The sequence below is a fragment of the Athene noctua genome, chromosome 1, assembly GCF_965140245.1.
Source record: "Athene noctua chromosome 1, bAthNoc1.hap1.1, whole genome shotgun sequence".
Taxonomy (NCBI): Eukaryota; Metazoa; Chordata; class Aves; order Strigiformes; family Strigidae; genus Athene; species Athene noctua.
This window is the reverse complement of record NC_134037.1, coordinates 117,385,724-117,403,801: the sequence shown is the minus strand read 5'-3', so window position 1 is coordinate 117,403,801 and position 18,078 is coordinate 117,385,724. Positions and strand designations below refer to the sequence as shown.

Here is an 18,078-nt window from a genome sequence, read left to right as displayed (position 1 = left end):
TGTCCCGGTTCATAGATTATAGGAGCAACAATTTTTCTCGCCATGTCCATTTCCAAATTTACTTAAATAATTATCTGCCTCTTTTGGAGTCATCTTTCCATCTTCTAATAATCACATTACCCATACTCTAGCTTTCCTGTCTTTGTCTCTTAACATTTCCGCTGTAATCTGAGTGTTTTGTGGGGAGCTTTCAGAATTACTTTGCCCACAAGCCACACCTCCAGCCCCTGGTCCACAGACACTCTCTTCAACTGCTTTCAAACCATCTCTCACAGCCTGAGAAGCCTTTTTATATGCCTCACAAACCTCTTGCTTTGATGACCCATGATCTAATCTTTGCATTTCTTTTAGAGGAGTAGACATTGTTTTTCCTTGCTCTCTTAGTAAATCAGCAATATGTTTAGGCTGAAGATTAGGGTAAATAGCCTGAGGTGGCCCATCATCCACATCCATAGGGAGCTGCACTTTAACTGGATCTACAGGATTTGGCAGAGTGTCAGGGGGAGATGGACCAGACAAAGGTGGAGCAGAAGGTGTTATTGATGGTACCCATGGTTCAATTTCAATCAATGGACCTCCCCAAAACTCTTTTTCTGACACAGGGCACACAAGCTTAGGAGTTGCAGACTCATCAGTCAACGAGAACTCCCTCTCCCCTTTTTCCGTTATATCCTCCTTGTCTCCCTTCTTGTCATCGACAGCACTGATAGCTCTCGCAGCAGCAACACAAGCCTGCCCCCTCATTGTCTCTAACATTAAATGAACAGTTTGGTAAATTGGTGCCAACTTCTGTGCTCCTTTGTCACCTGTTTGAAATGATTCCCACAGATCAGTCCCAATAGATTTCCAGACATCCTCATCATATAACTGATCGGTATTAATAATCAATGTTCTTTTTCTGCACCAGAGAAGCAGCACAATTAAATCCCCTTCCTTGAGATTCACCTCTGTTTTCTCTGCGAGCTGCATTAAAATTCGGACTGCAGCTTTTCTACCACTGATGCAGCGATCCCCATGCTGTCAGTGTCTAAGCTCCTCCTTTCCTGGCTTAGCATGGATCCGCTCCTGCCTCTCTCGGGCAGCCCGGCTTACCTCCAGTAATGCCGGCCAACAGCCCCCACTTTTCTCCGGCTCCTGTTCAAAATAATGACGATTCCATAGAATCACGTTGGCGTCAGCTCTATCACGTTGGCATCGGCTTTATCATGTTGGGGTCACCAGTTGCTGGGGTTGTTTTCCACCCCAGCAAGGGTCTTTATCTTCTCATGCGGGACCAGGAATGACACAACACCAATATGATGATCAGATCAAACCATTTATTCTCTGATTCTGGTTACATTTATAGTACTCTAAGTTCCATACATGTACTTATCTGTCCTCTAATAGGCTGCATGCTATCTACACACACTGTCCATGTGGTTCTACAAGCATTTGCATTGGTTAATTGGGTTTATGTATATAAAGCCCCAAACTTGCCAAAACTTCATTATCCCATATCTGGCTTTGTTCAAACTGGTATGCTTTTGCTGACCACAGGTGTTCATTCTTTTGCTATCTGTACAGCTACTCCTTCTTTTGCTAGCTTTGTCTTTGGCCTTGAATCCACCTGTCTGCATTAACTCCTGTCTAATGCAGCCCAGACTCCTACAAGCCTATTTATATTTAAGCAATTCAAACTGCTCTTCATTCTCCATGTTTCCTGAGAGGAGATGGAGAAACTCAATTTTCTTTGTGATTAGATACCAAAATGTAGACAACCCCTATGCCCCTCCCAGAGCTTTCTGGCACAGCTGAAGAAAAGTCTTTGCTGTGTTCTTGCAGCTCCGGGCTGGAGCATATGTACTTGTTTTGGCAGGATGATACATGTGCAGGTTAACCACTGTATAGGACTTGAAATATGCTCTGTTCTTATAGACCTCTCAGAAAATACTGCTTGCAGCTCTTATCCTCCCTGCACAAATGGAAATCTCCTCAGAGCCCACAATTTGGTCACATCAGTGTGTGTTTTTTGCAAAGCTGAATTTAGAGGCTTTCCTGTTACTAAGCCATTGCTTCAGGTACATGGTTGCAAATACTCATTCTTCTCTATTCTCCTTTACCCTAGCTAGCTTTGGCTTGTATCATTCCTAGTGTTACCAAACTCTGAGTTTCTGCTTCATAGTCAGGAATGCTAAACCTTCTGTAAATGATGGGAGTATTTTTTAACACAGTCTAAACAAAGTAACTTTGTTCTTGGAAAAAGCAGAACTCTTAAAAGCACCAAAAACTCGAAATAAAGCCTGAAATATGCTCGGTTATGCTCATAGGGGAACATTTCAAACTAATTTTAAATTTGGTAGAGGCACTAAATGTGGGATTCAATGACTTCATTGTTGCATGAATCTGTGACTGGGGACTGCTAGAAGCTCTACCCACTAACTTTGCCTTAGACAATTTACAAATGTGCAGCTATATTGTCAACAACAACTACCTCTAACTAGAGGAAGAGCCTTTTATGTTTTACAATGTTGGCTCACAGTAGTCTTCAATACTGCATTGAGATATTACCCCACTTGAAGGCCCTGAAAAATTACATGACTTGCTAAAGGGTGTAAATAGCAACAAGAAATTCTATTTCTCTGAGTAGAGCTGAGAATTTGGCCTTGTGCTAGCCGAGTTGTGTGTTGTGGCCCTTCACTGAACAGACATTTCTGTCCCCCCAAAGAAGCGCATACCTTTTAGGCAGGCCTTCTGTGCTGTCCCCTTGCTGTGCTTGATGTTAATGTGGCACCAGTCAGAACTGCGAGCTGTATGGGGCTTAAACTAATTTGGAAGACATATGAAATACCTCTGTTGACCCAAGGAAATGCATAGCATAGGATCAACTGACAAATGAAAAAGAGAGTGTACCTTAAAGTCAGCATACAGCTGTAGCATCAGTAGTAGCATTTTTTTCTTTGTTATAGACCTTTCTGAATTTAACTCATAGCATACAAGTCAGACAGTCCAAGCTTTGCTGTGAGTGATGGATCCTTCTTAAGCAGATGTGTGGCATATTTATGTGATGCTGGGCTTCAGCTGCCAGAAGGTTTTTTTGTGTAATTTATCCTCCCAATTGTGACTGTCTCTGACTGGGCATCTGCTTGAACCTTGTAGTTCTTAGTGCTGGCATACTTCCAGTATTGAGACAATTTCTAATTTTAGATCAGTGTAATGTATTCCTTTAATTCCTTTCCTCGTCTCCTCCTGTATGCTGGCTGACAAAGTTTTGACAAATGAAGATGTTAGTTCTCTGCAGTTAGCCTGTTGGTAGTTTATTTTCCTGTTGCTCCAAGTCAGTAAGGTTTGGCTGTCTGACAGCGATGATATTTTTGTTGTTATTTGTGGAGAAAGGCATGGACAGGGACTGCTTAAGCTTTTTATCAAAACTTTTGGACTCAAAAGAAGTTGAGTCATCATTCTTGCAGATATTTTTGATGCTTTGACTGGATGAAATTTGGGCAGTACTGTAACCATGTGACTTTTGCTCAGACCCCAGAGGGTGACTTGATTCACACGTGTTCTGAATGATGTGAACAGCTTTGTTCAGGGGAGGGAACAAAGTCAAACTTGTTTTGAACTAGGTGTAGCTGTTTGGGCTGAATGAATGTATCTTTTTTATTTTACCTAAACCCTTTGTGTTGGGGGTTCACAAATGAGACTTTATTAGTAAGACAGAGTTGGCAGCTCCTGCACTGAGCTTTGAATACAACTGGTGACTCTTGGACACATACATGCTCTGTTCAGGTGCAATCCAAGCTTTGGTTTCTTCCAGGTTTCTGAGGTTCTTGAACTGAAGTTTTGGTTACACTTGTCCTTCTCCTGTTTTATTTTGGAAAGCCTGCCAGAAGCCCCACAAACTTTTGTAGAATCTTTACCTTGTATTGGTTGCAAAGGCCATTTACGGTTCCAAGAGGGAACTTGGGACAGGGATGATACTTTGTCAGTCTTGGGGCCTGTTTTGCTCTCACTCTGTGCAGAATTGCTTTATGTGGGCTTTGACAGGTCTTCAGGTGATTTAGACTGTATCTTGTTGACTTCTCCTTGATTGACTTCTCAGTTCATGCCTGTTTTATATAAGTTAGTTTTCCCTTGAGATCAGGGTAACTCCAGTCCTCCTAAGCAAGCTGAGTGGACTCAGTTTGGTGAATGTAAGTCCACTCTTCCTCACCTGTTGTTAAGTCAGATGAGGCCTAGCCATTTCTGGATAAAGTAGCCAATTGAGTTAGGCTGCAGGATTTGCAGGCTTGACTATACAGGTGTTCCTAAAAGGTGTAGTAGTAGTCACCCTTTGACCTTGTCAACATTTAAAGCCTGTGTTTTGCTGATTAGGAATACCAATTAAACTCAGACACCACAGTGAAAAGAGCAGGCATATTTTACTAGAAATAACTAAATAATGTAACAGAATAATACAGAAAACATACAGTAAGAAAAGACAGAATAGTGCACTTAAAGCAAACAGGAAAATACAGGGTAATGCATCAAATCATTACTACCAGAGAGAGAGAATAGTGATTAGGAAAGATCCATCACCACTTGCACACGTTACCACCATCCAGACCCGCAGATGCTGGGCAGCCCTGGTTATAGCGAGGGTTTGGAGAGCCTGTCCCGGCAAGGGGGAAATCCTACACAGTGCGTCCACCTGTAGCTGAGGCATCCAAAGTCGCTGTGAGCGGGTCCAGCCTTATACACCGCAAGCCAGAGTAGCTGGCACCTTTGTTTTGGGCGGGAATATCTGGTTTCAGTCTTACATTAGTTTCCCCCAGAGCCTGGCCAGGGCTCAAGGGAGAAGCTAAGGGAGTTTCCCTGCTTATCTAATTGGATTATGCGCAAGGTCTCCCATCAGGCCACAGTGCCAGACTGTGGTCTCCATGACCCTGTTATTTTATCCACACACAAAGAAAGATAAATATACATTCAACAGAGCTACATCTTCCATACATATTTTGCTAATGTTTACATACTGAGTTAGAAACTTCGGCTCAGGACCTGTTATTCATGCTTCAATACACATCAAAATAGGCAGTTTGTCATAACTTAGTATAATACCTGTTAGCACAATGGTTATCAGTTATAAAATATACAGGATTCATCTATAGATCAACTCTGGCTTAAGCCAGTTGTCCAAGCCTTAGCACTTCAGCCTGTGGGTCAGCTTTAACCCTGCCTGAGTTCACCATAGGTTGCTGGCTTCTGTTTTGGTTCTTCGCTCTGGATTCAGAGCACATGTTCTTGTTCCTGACCTTGGCACCAATCCTGAGACTGAACCACTAGTGCCTTAGTCCTGGAGCGTTTTCCTGAGAAGGTCTAGTCTTTATATTATACCCTTGAAAGACAGACTTTGTTCAGAGCACCAGTGTCTTATACACTTGCTGAATAAAAGATGAAATTTACAATTGAAAGATATTTGGGGGAGGGGTTTGTTCCCTTGATTTTTTGAACTGTCCCTCTGTGAGGACTGATTTCTGCTTAGTGGGAGGGTTTGGTTTTTTTTTTTTATAGACTCTGGAGGATTGTTCTGCAAGACTCTTTTCAGGGTAAATCCGAAGTATTTCAGGATATTTAAAGGAGTCTTCAAAGGGAGCCATCTGTGTCCTGTGTAACTTCTGATACATTCAGGGCCACTTTTGGGTGTGACTTTCCCCATCAGGACATGACTGTTTTGTGTTGGTAGTCCTGAGGGACAGTCCAGTTTGGGGAATTCGTGGAACCCCCTAGTTTGAGACTACCACACTGAGAGGTCAAGTAGAGTGGCTTTTCAGTAACACTTTACTCCAAGGGCCTCGTGTCATGAAACCTCTTCGAATATGGACGAAGCACTGCAATGAGCTGTATGGTTGTGTGGCCATTAGTGGGATGCTGAAAGAACTGAAATCATGTCTGAGGTGCAGTTTACGTAGTTTTAGTTGTCTGTGTGCAAATCCAGATACCTGTGTTTGATTAGATGAATTGTTCACTTGACTTCATAGGCTGTAATGGAAACCTAGACATCCAGCTCACATACAGGCTTGTGCGTTTAGGTAGAATGAATCCTGCTGGTGTTGTCAGCCTGTATCCCAGTCTTAACAGTAAATTGACTGGTGGAAGGTAGGAAACAGGATGAGAAGAGAGTATTCCCAGAGCAGTGAGGCTTAGCAGACTGGTAATTCATGAGTTACCACTTAGGTGATTCTTGTTAGATGTTCCCTTCTCTTTTTTGACTTTGTGTTTAATGGTTTCACTATTTGTTTATTTTCTTGAGTGGTATATGCCCGTCTCTCCTTTGTGTCCAGCAGAAGGCTGTGCTGAGTTCTTCCACAGTCAACTTTCACAGAGTACCCAAGCAATGAAGAAATGCCTGTGTAAGTAAGCCCCTGACCTCAGCCAAGACCTTGAGTTGCAAGATAACAACTTGCTCTGCAACAAGGAGAAGGAAATGGCTGCTGATGGCCTCTGGATGTTACTGAAAAATCGAGGATGGCAGTGCTGGTAATGATGAATAGGACCATCTGGTGTGCTGGGAAAAGTATGCCAGAGATTAATTTTCATAAGAGGGTGAGAAAGGATGTGAGGAAGCAGAGGCAGCTTAAGGGCTCTTGGACAGTGAGGTGTATCCATTGGCTGGAATGTTTATATAAAATCAGTTTTCTAATTTAGCAGAAGCTCTGATCTTGATCTCATGTCGTCTCGCATTTGTTAGTCTGTACATTTATATGGGTCCTCTAATTTGGCTCTTTTCCCAGGTAAACAGCTTCAATACCTGTACCTTTCTTCCTGAACCTGCTTCTCTGATGCACACGTTCTTTAGCTTTTCTCGAGGTAGCAGTTCTAGTCTGTCCTTAGTTTCTCCAGACTCCTGATTATTCTCTTCATTCTGAAATGCATCACTCCTAACTCAGTAAAAGCCTCTAGCAGTAAGTTGATCGATATTCTACATTGTACACAACTAGACCTCCTTACAGATCCTTATAGTGCTGCTATCCTAATCATATAACTGTGGTTTTCCATTTATATTGTAGTAGCTTTGCATTTTATCAGCTGTGTTGGATGTGAGAACTGTCCTTGTTAAGGCCAGTGAATGGAAAAGGATTGTTGTGTTCATCTGTTCTGGCTCGGCAGTATTTTTCCTCAGATCCAACTCTTGAATTTGCAACCCAGCAAGATGTTTGGGTAGCCTATGTTTCTTCTCCATCCCATTTATATTGTGTTATATTTATTGCTGTTGTCTTCTGCTTGTTATGTAATCCAATTTCCCACTGAGATTTTTTAGTGTTCCTCAAAAGTCTTTCCAGATCTCCACTAAACTTTTTGTCTTCTGCAGTTTTTTACTGTCCCTTTCTGTTTCCTTTCTGTGTCATTAATATATCAGATAACAGAAGGTCTTGTGTACCAAAACCTGATGTATTAGTTGGCATGTTGTTGCCATACTGAATGTGGCATTGTTTTGATAGAAAGATTTTAATAGCCAGCTCACTTAGTGTGAATTTCCAAGTAGAAGTTGGGATGCACTGCAATAATTTATGAATAATATGTGATGACCTAGTTATTGGGCTGTTTACTATATGAATATGCCTGCTTAGCCCAATGAAAGATTGTGAGGAAAAATAACAAGTAGAAGAAGAATGGCTCCGGACAGCAACTCTGAAAGGGTTATCAAGAAATAGTTTCATGCAGAGCTATTTTTCTTGACCTTGAAGCCAGGAAAACAAATAGTTTGGGTCGCCTTAAGAAGAAAAAATTCCTGCTCTTGAGAGGCAGGGCCCTTTGTTCAGCAAACTGGATAGATGTACAGGACAGGCTTTCTGTGGTGCAGAAGACATCTAAACCTCATTAAACATTGTGGAAGATAGATGTTTGATGATCTGCCTGATCTAAATTTCTTTTTCTCTTCAAGTGTTACTGCTGCCATTGGAAAGAGGTAGTGCTCAGGGCTTCCTGAGCCAGTTGAGAACAGAGAGAACACAAAATGCTGAAGGGGAGGGCTGCAGCTAGGTTCAATGAACAAGTCCTAAGCAGATCAAAGGAGCCCTGATCTAGCTCTGCTATAAAGTTTAATTTGTTTCTGGGCAGCATAGTATGCTTGAAGTATGTCTAAGCGAAACAAATATAAAATAACTTTCCTGGCATAGACATTGACACTTGCAACACGCTAGGAGTCTGTGTTATACATGCATATGTATAACTATATGTGCATATGCTGTCAAGTCTCAGCAGAAGGAGAATCAAGGAATCACCTTCCAGGAAAGGCAGAGGATTCCAGCTTGCTCTCCGAGTGGGTGGCTACTCTAGAACAGGCAGATGATTTATCAGATGGTAGGTGCATATCAAATATGCTGAAACTTAGACACCTTTAGCTTTGAGTTTATGTCAATTGAAATTTTTTTTATTTCCAAGTAGTGATATCCTTCTATTGTGAAGCAGTCTTTAATTTTGCTCAGAGACATGAAAAGCATCATTTGATGTGGTATAAAATTAAAGAGGGAAAAAAAAAAAAAGAGAATGAGAAACAATGGAGCTGTATTTGTGCCTTGTATGTAACTGTTCTGAGGTAGTGCAGTTGCCAGTTCTCTGAAATGTGACACTGAAGTAACCTCACTAGCAGAATGGATCAACAATCTTGTAAAATATTCTAGTGGATGTTTTGTTCTGTATTTAAAACCCTGTGAATGATATGTAAACTTTATTTAATGTTTCTTGAAAGTATTAGTTCCAACTACTCTGGTTGTGTTTTACTGCAGAGAGGGAATGACAATTTTTATCTACCATGATCTGGATAGTGGTTCTACTATCTCCTTGAAGGGTTTTCCTTGAATTTTGGCAAGAACATTATTGAGGTAATAGGCATTATCAGTTGCTTTTAAATGTATCACGCAACATCATTTGCTAGGCTTGTTCTTTGTTGTTACAGCAAAGAATTTATACATAGCACAGTCAAGTGGGCAGCTGGGCTTTTGCCTAGCTGTGCAGTGAAGAGATTCAGGCACAGCACAGATTGGGAGTTGAGTTTGTTCTCCCTGTGCAGTAAAGAAGCTAGTGCCTGGCTCTGTGAGAGCCAATTTGATGTTGCCTCTCTTGTACATTGTACCAAATCTCTTTGTACTTTTCTAGCTGAAGAAGATTGGTGGTGGTGGCTTTGGGGAGATCTATGAAGCAATGGATCTGTTGACCCGTGAAAATGTGGCCTTGAAGGTGGAATCAGCCCAGCAGCCCAAGCAAGTTCTCAAGATGGAAGTGGCTGTCCTGAAAAAACTGCAGGGTAAGGCAGAAAGCTGTTTGGAAGTGCTTTTTGGTCACTGTGCATGTAAACAATTAGAATCCGAAGTTGCAAATGCTTTTTATCATTTTCTCTTCAGCTTCTATCTGTATGTGGTGTTTCATTAAGTCATTCAGCTCAGAAAGTTATTACATTTTGCCAAGTGTCCTACTCAAGTGAGTTCCATCTACAGGGACTATTTTTGACCACCAGGCTATAAGAACAATGAGGAGACTTAAACTGAACTGTTGGTACACTAGGCTGTGCACTAGAGTGATACCAATTAGATAATAAGGAATAGAGCAAGCACTGTCTGACTAAGGTTAACTGAGGTTAGCTCATTGCCTTCCAGAGGACTGGGACAATGTTTGTGACCGTAGCGCTGTGAACATGAAGGAGTCTCCAAGTAAAATGTAGATGAGTGCAAAAAGTGGATAACATGCAGTATAGGGGAACTGGCATTTAGTAATTAGTTAATGTACCCGACTGTCCTGAAGGTGAAGTGTGAAGTGATTTTAGGTCTTTTAGTTTTGGGAGTTGTGGTTTTCAATTACGTTAATTTGAATGATATGCCTATTCTTATTTTTCCCTAACACAGTTTTATATTGTTTTGGATGTGGAAGTCAGACCTGGGATCATTGATTTCTATAGTAGAACATGGCAAAGCTTGTAAGCAGGTTTCAAACTGACTGGGAACCACCCAAATGGGAGTGTTCCTTGATTCATGTCTAACCCTGCTTCCACTTAAAAAATTAGACTGAAGGGGAACTTGCCTTATGTCAGGATGCTGTTTTCTCTTTGCTCAGATGAAACTATAGATAAGGCTAAAAGTTAAAACTTCCTGTGCTGATCTTTAAAGTCTTTAAAGTCACAGTCATTCTCAGGACTAAATTAGGAGTAAATAGGGTGAAAGAAGCCAGCCAGAATCCCAAAGGCTTTTGCAATGCTCATGAGGTACAGTTTAACACCAAAGGGTGCAAGGGAGCAGCCTTGCTGCAGTTGTTCTTGGCTGAAGGAACAGTGAGGGTTCTTCTACTGAAGACTGGTTGCTAGGGGAGGCTGTGAACAAGGAATGTCCAAATCTGCCTTTGAGGCAGTAATATCCTTATCACCACGGCTCACGCTTCAGAGATAGCATTATGGCCCTATGTCCCTGTCTGTACCTCTGCCCTTGCACAAAATCTCCGGAGATATGGTTGAATTAGAGGGTGAGACCATTGCAGGGCTTGTGAAACAGGGATTACCCAATGTCTGTGACAGATTGCCTCTAGGTAAAAGTCAGTGAATTATTTTTGAAGGTCACATACTTTCCTACAGTTCAGCTCTTCTAAGAGGAGGACTGATAAGACCTTTTTTCAATAGACTGTACTGTAATAGATGGAGCTGAGCTGTGCAAAGAGAATCAAAACAAAGGAGAAATCAGCCCAGGTCATTAGAAGCAGCTTGCTGTTGATCTGTGAAAAGCCTAGATAGACAGAACTTCCAGAGAACAGCAGAGCAGGTGGCTGAGGTCTGAAAGCAGTATAGTGAGGGCAAGCAAGACAGAGATTCAGATTTTTATATTTGGTTGTACACTTGGAACTGTTCTGAATTAAGTGAGGATATGACTGTGTATAACAGTAGATCATTAGAATACCAATAGATGATACTATCATACTGGCTAGTGTCAATATGTGTTACATCCAGGGCAGGGAATGCTTGAAAAGCATGACCTGGAGTCACTAAATCAGAACTAGCATTAGAAAATGTGCAATCATTTTGCTTTGCCATCCTTGTTTATTTCTGGAAAATAGCTGAGAATACCAATGCTTGAAAAAACAGCCACAGTTCTACACAGCATGATCCTGGTAATTGGGGAGAGGGAGTGGTGGTGTGTGGAATTAGGAAAGTTCCTAATTTGTAAAGCAGTTAGCAAATATTAAGAGACAGAAAAGACAGAAGCAGCAGAACTGGCTACTAATCAGCTATCCTGCATTTAAGAATGACAAATTATTTGAGCCATATTTTTAAAATCAAGCTGTTCTGTGAAGAGTTTAGCTTTTTTTGGTTCAAGGTTAATCCCCAAATGCCTTACTGAAAGAAATTATAAAGTTAAACAAGGTTGGGAGTTGGGATCATGTATTGTGTATGTTTTGACTGTGAGCCGTTGTGAAGAGGTGAGAAACATTTCAGAAAGGGAAATGCTGACTTCATCCAAACAGTTGGTGGATGGAGGAAGTTGGTGCTATTACCATAGGTAGTCAGTTCATGGTTTTCCAGGTGAAAAGCAAGTATTGTCTAAAATTCCTTTGTAATTTTCTGGTAGAATTAAACACTGCAGTGCCTCATAAATAGTACAGCTTTATTGTTTTCTAAGTATCACACCAACATTAAAGGACCAATGAGCTGCTGCTCTTTTCAGACCTTGTGATCAGGGTTTTGCAAGTTGCTAGAGCTTCAGACTTTGGGATATAGAAGGCTGGCCATTAGCCCATACTGCAGACTTACTTCAGGACCTGATTTGTGTGCAGCCCAACCTCTCAGTGCAGTAGCTCCTGATCAGTTTGCACTGCAGGCTGTTGCCAACAGTCAGACTTGCTGGGACAGTTTCTGGAATAGCCACATAAGGCACACAGCTGCAGGTCTCTCACAATGTCCTTTCTGCACTGGCAGTCCACACAGAACAAATGGGGAACTAATCAGTTAATGACTCTTCTAGATAGTCTCTATCCCTTCTAATAAACACTCTGTGTAGTTTTCTGTGAGGGGGGTGACTTTTTTTTTTTACTGTGAGTGTGGTCAAACACTGGCATAGGTGCCCAGGGAGGTTGTGGAGTCTCCATCCTTGGAGATACTCAAAATCCAACTGGATGTGGCCCTGGACACACTGCTCTAGCTGTCTCTCCTTGAACAGTGAGGTGGATAAGATGATCTCAAGAGGTCCCTTCCAACATAAATGATTCTGTAATACTTGTGCTTGGCTATGTGAGATCACTGCCCCTTCAGTATCTCTCAACTGCCCTGTAGAGTCATTCTGTTCTGCTCTTACTTGATTTGATTTTTCTAGCTGTGTAGTACTCTTTCTTTATCTGTTTAGATATTAATGTCTTTGCCAAAGTCATAGTTCTTTCTGACTCGTATTGTTATTTGCAAGGATCGTAGATCATCTTCTGACCAACCTTCCAAATCTTTATACTGTCTTGGGGCTGGGGAGCACCAGCAATGGTGCCTTTTTAGGCTTTGGGTGAAACATGATTGAGAAGTCAACTTCTCAAGCAGATGATGAGCTGAAGCTCTCAGTAGTCCTGTTGCTGCACATTTACCCAGAATCTTTCCAGCAAAATGTCTGTCTTTTTCTTGTCTTCCATGAACAATTCTAATCAAAATCAAAACCTCTCAATCCCACAGAGTTCCTGTAGAGTATTTCCTTGTTCAGGCTAGGCTTGCAGGGCTCAGGACATTCTGTCTGGTGCTTATCTATCTGGCCAATTCTAATCAGAGTACCACAAGATAACATTTTTTTTTTCATCTTTGTGAAGCATTGTTTGGCTTACATTGTCCTGTTACTCCCCGATTCTGACAGGGCCTTGACACTGTCAAACCAAAGCCATTTTCTCAGTGTGTGTTGGTAAGGTTGCTTGAGGACCAGGGAAATCGCATTCTCCTTTTGGTACCATTAGGAATGTTGACCTCAAGTATCACAATGTGTATTACTGTCCTTGCTGCTCAAGAGGCCTGCACCCTCCACAGTGCCTGATTTTGCCTTATCATCATTGCAGCACAAGTAGGTGGGATCCTCCATGATTCCAGGCCTCTTCCATGAGAAGTCACCATTTGAAAACAAGTCATTCTTTCCAAATTCTTACAATGTGGTGGCATTCAGGCAACCATACCTTGTTGTAGAACCAGAGGCCACTACAAACTACAACCTTGGACCTCTCTTTTACTTGATATCACACAATGTGTTTACCCACTGTCAGCTGTATGTAAAGTCCTCTGCTGTCTGTCAACACCAGCCTGAGCAACTCTTTTGGCCTGACTGCAGGAGTTGCTCACCATTTCTGTCAGGCTTGACTATCTCTGGCTTATTTGTCCATTCCATGGATGAAGGCATAAGCAGGACTAGGTTTCCCTGGAGTATCAGAAAATTTTCCTTCCTTGAAGAAGGCTGCTGTGCAGTTCCCAGGTACTGAGTGTCATGAAGAGTCCAAGGAACCACATCAGAGAGTAGACTTTTGCAGTAATAGATTCTTATATACTTATTTCTCTCTAAATTGTGCAATAAATAACAAGCATTATGGAAATTATATGAAAAATTCATGGTATAAAGCAATAAGAAATGTGTGTATGGAGTTGGTAAGTATAGGAATAATAAAGTAATAGTATGAAAAAAGATAATAAGAAAAATTATTTTATTGACAGCTAGGAGAAAATTACCCTACCAGGGACAAAAATCTTACATAATTCACAAACTGTTTCAGGTATAGTTTGGCACATCTGCACAGGAAACTTTTGCATGAATACAGCTTCTCTGTGAGAATACTATTTCAGTGCCAAGCCTTCATTTTATTACCGTAATCACTACTGTAAAATTATCTTTAAGTGAGGCAATTGTATACGGTTGTACCATTTGCACATAATTTTAACCTGTTGGCCTTTTCTACTTTGCAGTCAAGCACTTTGAAACCAACCCTAAGCTGCATTGGCAAAATACTCCTTGCAGATACAATTTGTCTCCAGCAGAGGTTGCTGGTTTGGTTGTATCTGCCTATGTTTTGCTGCGTAGACAAGTCTTTTGAACATGGTACATTAAAAAGCAAATAGAAATAAAATCTATATGGCTAAATGAATTAGCACCTTGCTTATCCAGAGGGGAAGAAGGGCCTTTGCTGGATTTTCTCTGTTTTACCCTCTTAAACTATGTCTACATTAGTGAGCAGTATAGTACCAGCAGATCAGTGGATAGAAGCAGTTGCTCAGGCCTATACATCTCCAGCATATATGGCTTGGGGATTTTACACTATAAACAGCATGTGTTTTGAGAATTTTGCTTTGTGTTAGTTTTAATCTGGTTCACCTGTCTGAGGGACAAGTTGTTGGTTTGGACTGTCTCATTTTTGGGGACTGTTTGGTGCGCATCTGGAATGGATCTTCTGGGTCTGTTTGCTCTGAAAAGTTTACATGGCTGAAAGCTGCTCTGTGAACAACACATGGTAGTTATGATGATTTAAGGCAGTAGAAGGGCTTTCTATAAAGCCTCATTGCTATTATAAACCAGGACTCAGAGACTCCTGCTCTTTGGAATCATGGGGAGAAAAATTGGATTGGTTTCCTGTTATTGAATACATGGAAGGAAGACAGCATTCGACTTCCTTTGCTGGTATTCTCCTTGGAGCAGGCTAACAGTCCGATTGTCAGTTAAAATGGCCAGATTATTCGGATGCTGAGCACTGTTTTCTTTCCATCTGTGGTGGCAGTTTTGCCCTAGTGTGAGGCTGTGAGACCTGGTGTACTTGCCTTTGACCTCACTTGGCAGCCAGGTGTTCCAAACCTCTCTTCAGCATATCATTTTCTTTGTAAATGCCTTCTTTTCATTGTAACCAATCTCTTTGCGTAGGGCTCTCATTAATTTTATCCTGCAGTGCAGAGATCTTCTGCATATTGAGTAGTTGTGGAAGATGCATCCTAGTCACAGACACTGTAGTTTCTGAGTACTTGATTTTATTACAGCAGATAGTGAAGCAGATCTGTGTTGCTTGTTCCCCGTTTACTGCCAGGGCTTGGACAGGTAAGGGTTTCCAAACAAAATAAGGGAAGAAAAGGGATCTTGCTTCGTTTTTCTCATTTGCCAGCCTTTTCATTTTGCATATGTGAGGTTTTTCATGTTAAAGGGGTGCCTTAACTCTTTGTGATTCAGTTTGTTACTTTTGTAGACATGTTTTATATGTTTCTGCAGTATTTTTCTAGGTTGATGTAACCAAACTATCAGTAAAGGCTGGAAAGCAGGGTAAATTACCCTTGGCAGGTTTTTGGTCTATCACAGGGTGGCAGATTCAGACACTTGATTGCATTTTTCCATGTGGAAGAGTCCTACAGGTGTTTGAATGAACTGGCATTTGGGCCACATGTTTTCTGTGTCAACCATGGTGTTATGGGGTGGGGGAAGGCCATGGGATGGATGAAAGAGGATTTAAAACACATTTTTTGAGGGTGTGTTGAATTATTGCTCCTTTGCTATTCTGCCTTTCCCTGTGTGGGATTTATTATCAGTTGCTCATCTTAAAAGTTTTTAGTGGTCTTGGGAAACAAATAGAGGAAATTATGCCATGCAAGGTCAGGCAGTTTTACTTTTTACTGTTTGATTAGAAAATGATGACCAGCCTTTTGTTTTTGTGTCCATTACTTCGTTCATCTCTTACAGAAGCACTAGCAAGGTTAACCCAGTTGATTAAATCCTAGTTGATTACTACTGGATAATGTAGTTATTTAAGCCTTACTTCCAGCATAGAGTTTGTTTTCTTTCATATTCAAAACTCCTGGTCTCCAGCTGAGTTGACAAGTCCCTGAAGTCAGCTGGTTTGTGTCTGACCAGAGAAGAAACTTGCTAACTGCAAAGGAAAGAAAACTCTATGTAGTCAGATTTGCTAAGCTACAGACACCATTTCCAAGTTAGGAGATGATTAAAATAACTCTTATTTAATTTTCTAGTCCTGGTGGATCCTCTGTTTCTTTAGATTATTTGTACAGAAGTGAATTCAGTATCCCCACAATACAAAATCTGTGGTAAGCTGATAAACCTGATACTGATGTTGACAGGTGAATAGAAAACAGGATAGCTGTAAAATGTGTTATATCTACAGTGTAGAGCATGAGCAATAGCTGCAGTTTTCCAAATGCCAGTGAGAGCAATTGTATAGCTGAATGTCCACAACTGTGCATATAATGGAGACCCTGGCAGTGCTGAGTGCTCGAGCAAGTTATGTCACTGAGTGCTTGGGTTTTCCCTATTCAGTTGTCTTTAGGGTTGACCTGCTGGATGGCTAGATGGTTATTTTTGGCCAGCAGTGTACCATTGGTTTTGATACTTCAAGTACTACCTGAATAAAAAGAAACTTGACTGATGATTCTGGAATTAAGCTGAGTTTGTGATTACAGAGGGCAGAGGTCACTGCTGATGCAAGATGTAGGCCTTAAATAAAAATGAGTGTTTGACACTAATAGATCAGAGGGTAATTTAGGCTGGCAGGGGCCACCTCTGGAGGTCTCTATAATCTCCCACTCCCTAGCAGAAGGAAATAGATCAGGTTGCTCTGGGCCTTTTCCCAGTTAAATCTTGAATGATCTCTGAAGATGGAGATCCCACAGCCTCTCTGGGCCCCTGTTCCAGGGTTTCACCACCCTCATGGTGAAAAAGAAATGGCACCTAATGGGGATTTCCCCTGTTGCAGCTCATGTCCAATGCCTTTCTGTGGGCCTCTGAGAAAAGTCAGGCTCCGTCTTCTTGGCACTCTTCTGTTAGGTTACTCCGAACAGCAGTTGGATTCCCTTCTGCTGCCTTCCTAAAGCTGAATAAACCCAGTTCTCTGACACTTTCTTTGACTGTCACGTTCTTTTCCTGCAACCATCCTGGTGGCCACTGCTGGACTCATGTCAGTGGGGACTTGTACTGCAGAGGAAATGCAAGAATTGGTAAGATAACAGTTATAAGAGTAACAATAATTGCCATGAGATTTATGATAATATATGCAGTGTAAGTTTCTTCAGTGTTTTGGGTGGACTGATAGTTATGAGACAGCTACCTATGGAGATGAATCACAAAATAATTTTGGCATAAATTTAAAAGATTAAATTCTTGAACTCCTTTGGGAAGAAAAGTGGTTACTTGTTTTCTGCAGGTGAAAATGCAGAAAATATGTAGTCTTTTACTAAAATAAAGGTACTTCAAATTGCAACAATAATGTCACTTTTTTTTCAGTATTATTTGATTAGATTCATTGCTGTATTGAAAATACATTAGGAATATTTAAGAACTTAAACAAGTAGAAGATTGGAAGGAATATTGGTTTCCAGCAGTTCGAAATTGATCTGTGTGAAAAAATACATTCAAAAAAGGATCCTAATTTAGTTTTTTAAGTGCTGTCTAATACAAGTTTTTAAGTATTACCATAGGTTTTTAATCATAACTCTACAAGGTGATGAATACTTGAAGTTATTTTTATACATGAGGACATGGTTATCAACAGTCATTTTTAAAGTTCCTTCAGAACAAGGATGGTGAAGACCATTTCAGTAACTGAAATATAAGTATTTCTCACCCAGTATTATATGGGAGATTATTATGTTCATTTTAGTTTAAAGGCAGCAGTAGAAATAATATTTGGCTGTGGATGAACATTAAAACATCGCTTTAACTAAAAGCTTGGAAAAAATGAATGCATGTGCAACAAAATAAAACACATATTCTCTGAATCTTTTCTCAGGTCAGTGTTCATGAACATCAGGCTGACTTATTCTGCCAACCTATGTTCGTTAACAGGACAAAACTATTTGTTCTATTCTTTACATTGTGGAAGATAACTTCTTTGTTTTAGTAATAAACAAATACAGATATAGGACTTATTTTCTGAAGTATGAGCTTGTGATCTTCTGTAATATCAGAGTGGCTGTTCAGGCGAACAGTCTAGCAAAGGAGCAAGTATGATCTGACAGGTAGTGGGGTAAAATGCTTTTGAGGCTCCCCATAGCAAGTATACCTTGAAAAAACTTTTTTTTTTTTCCTTTTCTTACTCTTCCGGGTTAAAGTATGCTTTGCCGATCTCTGTGCTATGATCTTCATGCTCGAG

At 40.9% G+C, this 18,078-nt stretch overlaps 1 protein-coding gene across 2 annotated transcripts in view; it reads left to right on the top strand.

Annotated features, from left to right (window-relative positions):
* Window positions 1-18,078, top strand: part of TTBK1 (tau tubulin kinase 1) — a 133,579-nt gene that overhangs the window by 24,702 nt on the left and 90,799 nt on the right. For both annotated transcript variants that reach the window (XM_074901775.1, XM_074901688.1), the window contains exon 3: window positions 9,112-9,259. In XM_074901775.1, coding sequence (XP_074757876.1) covers window positions 9,112-9,259 — 148 coding nt within the window. The remainder of the gene's footprint in view (window positions 1-9,111; window positions 9,260-18,078) is intronic.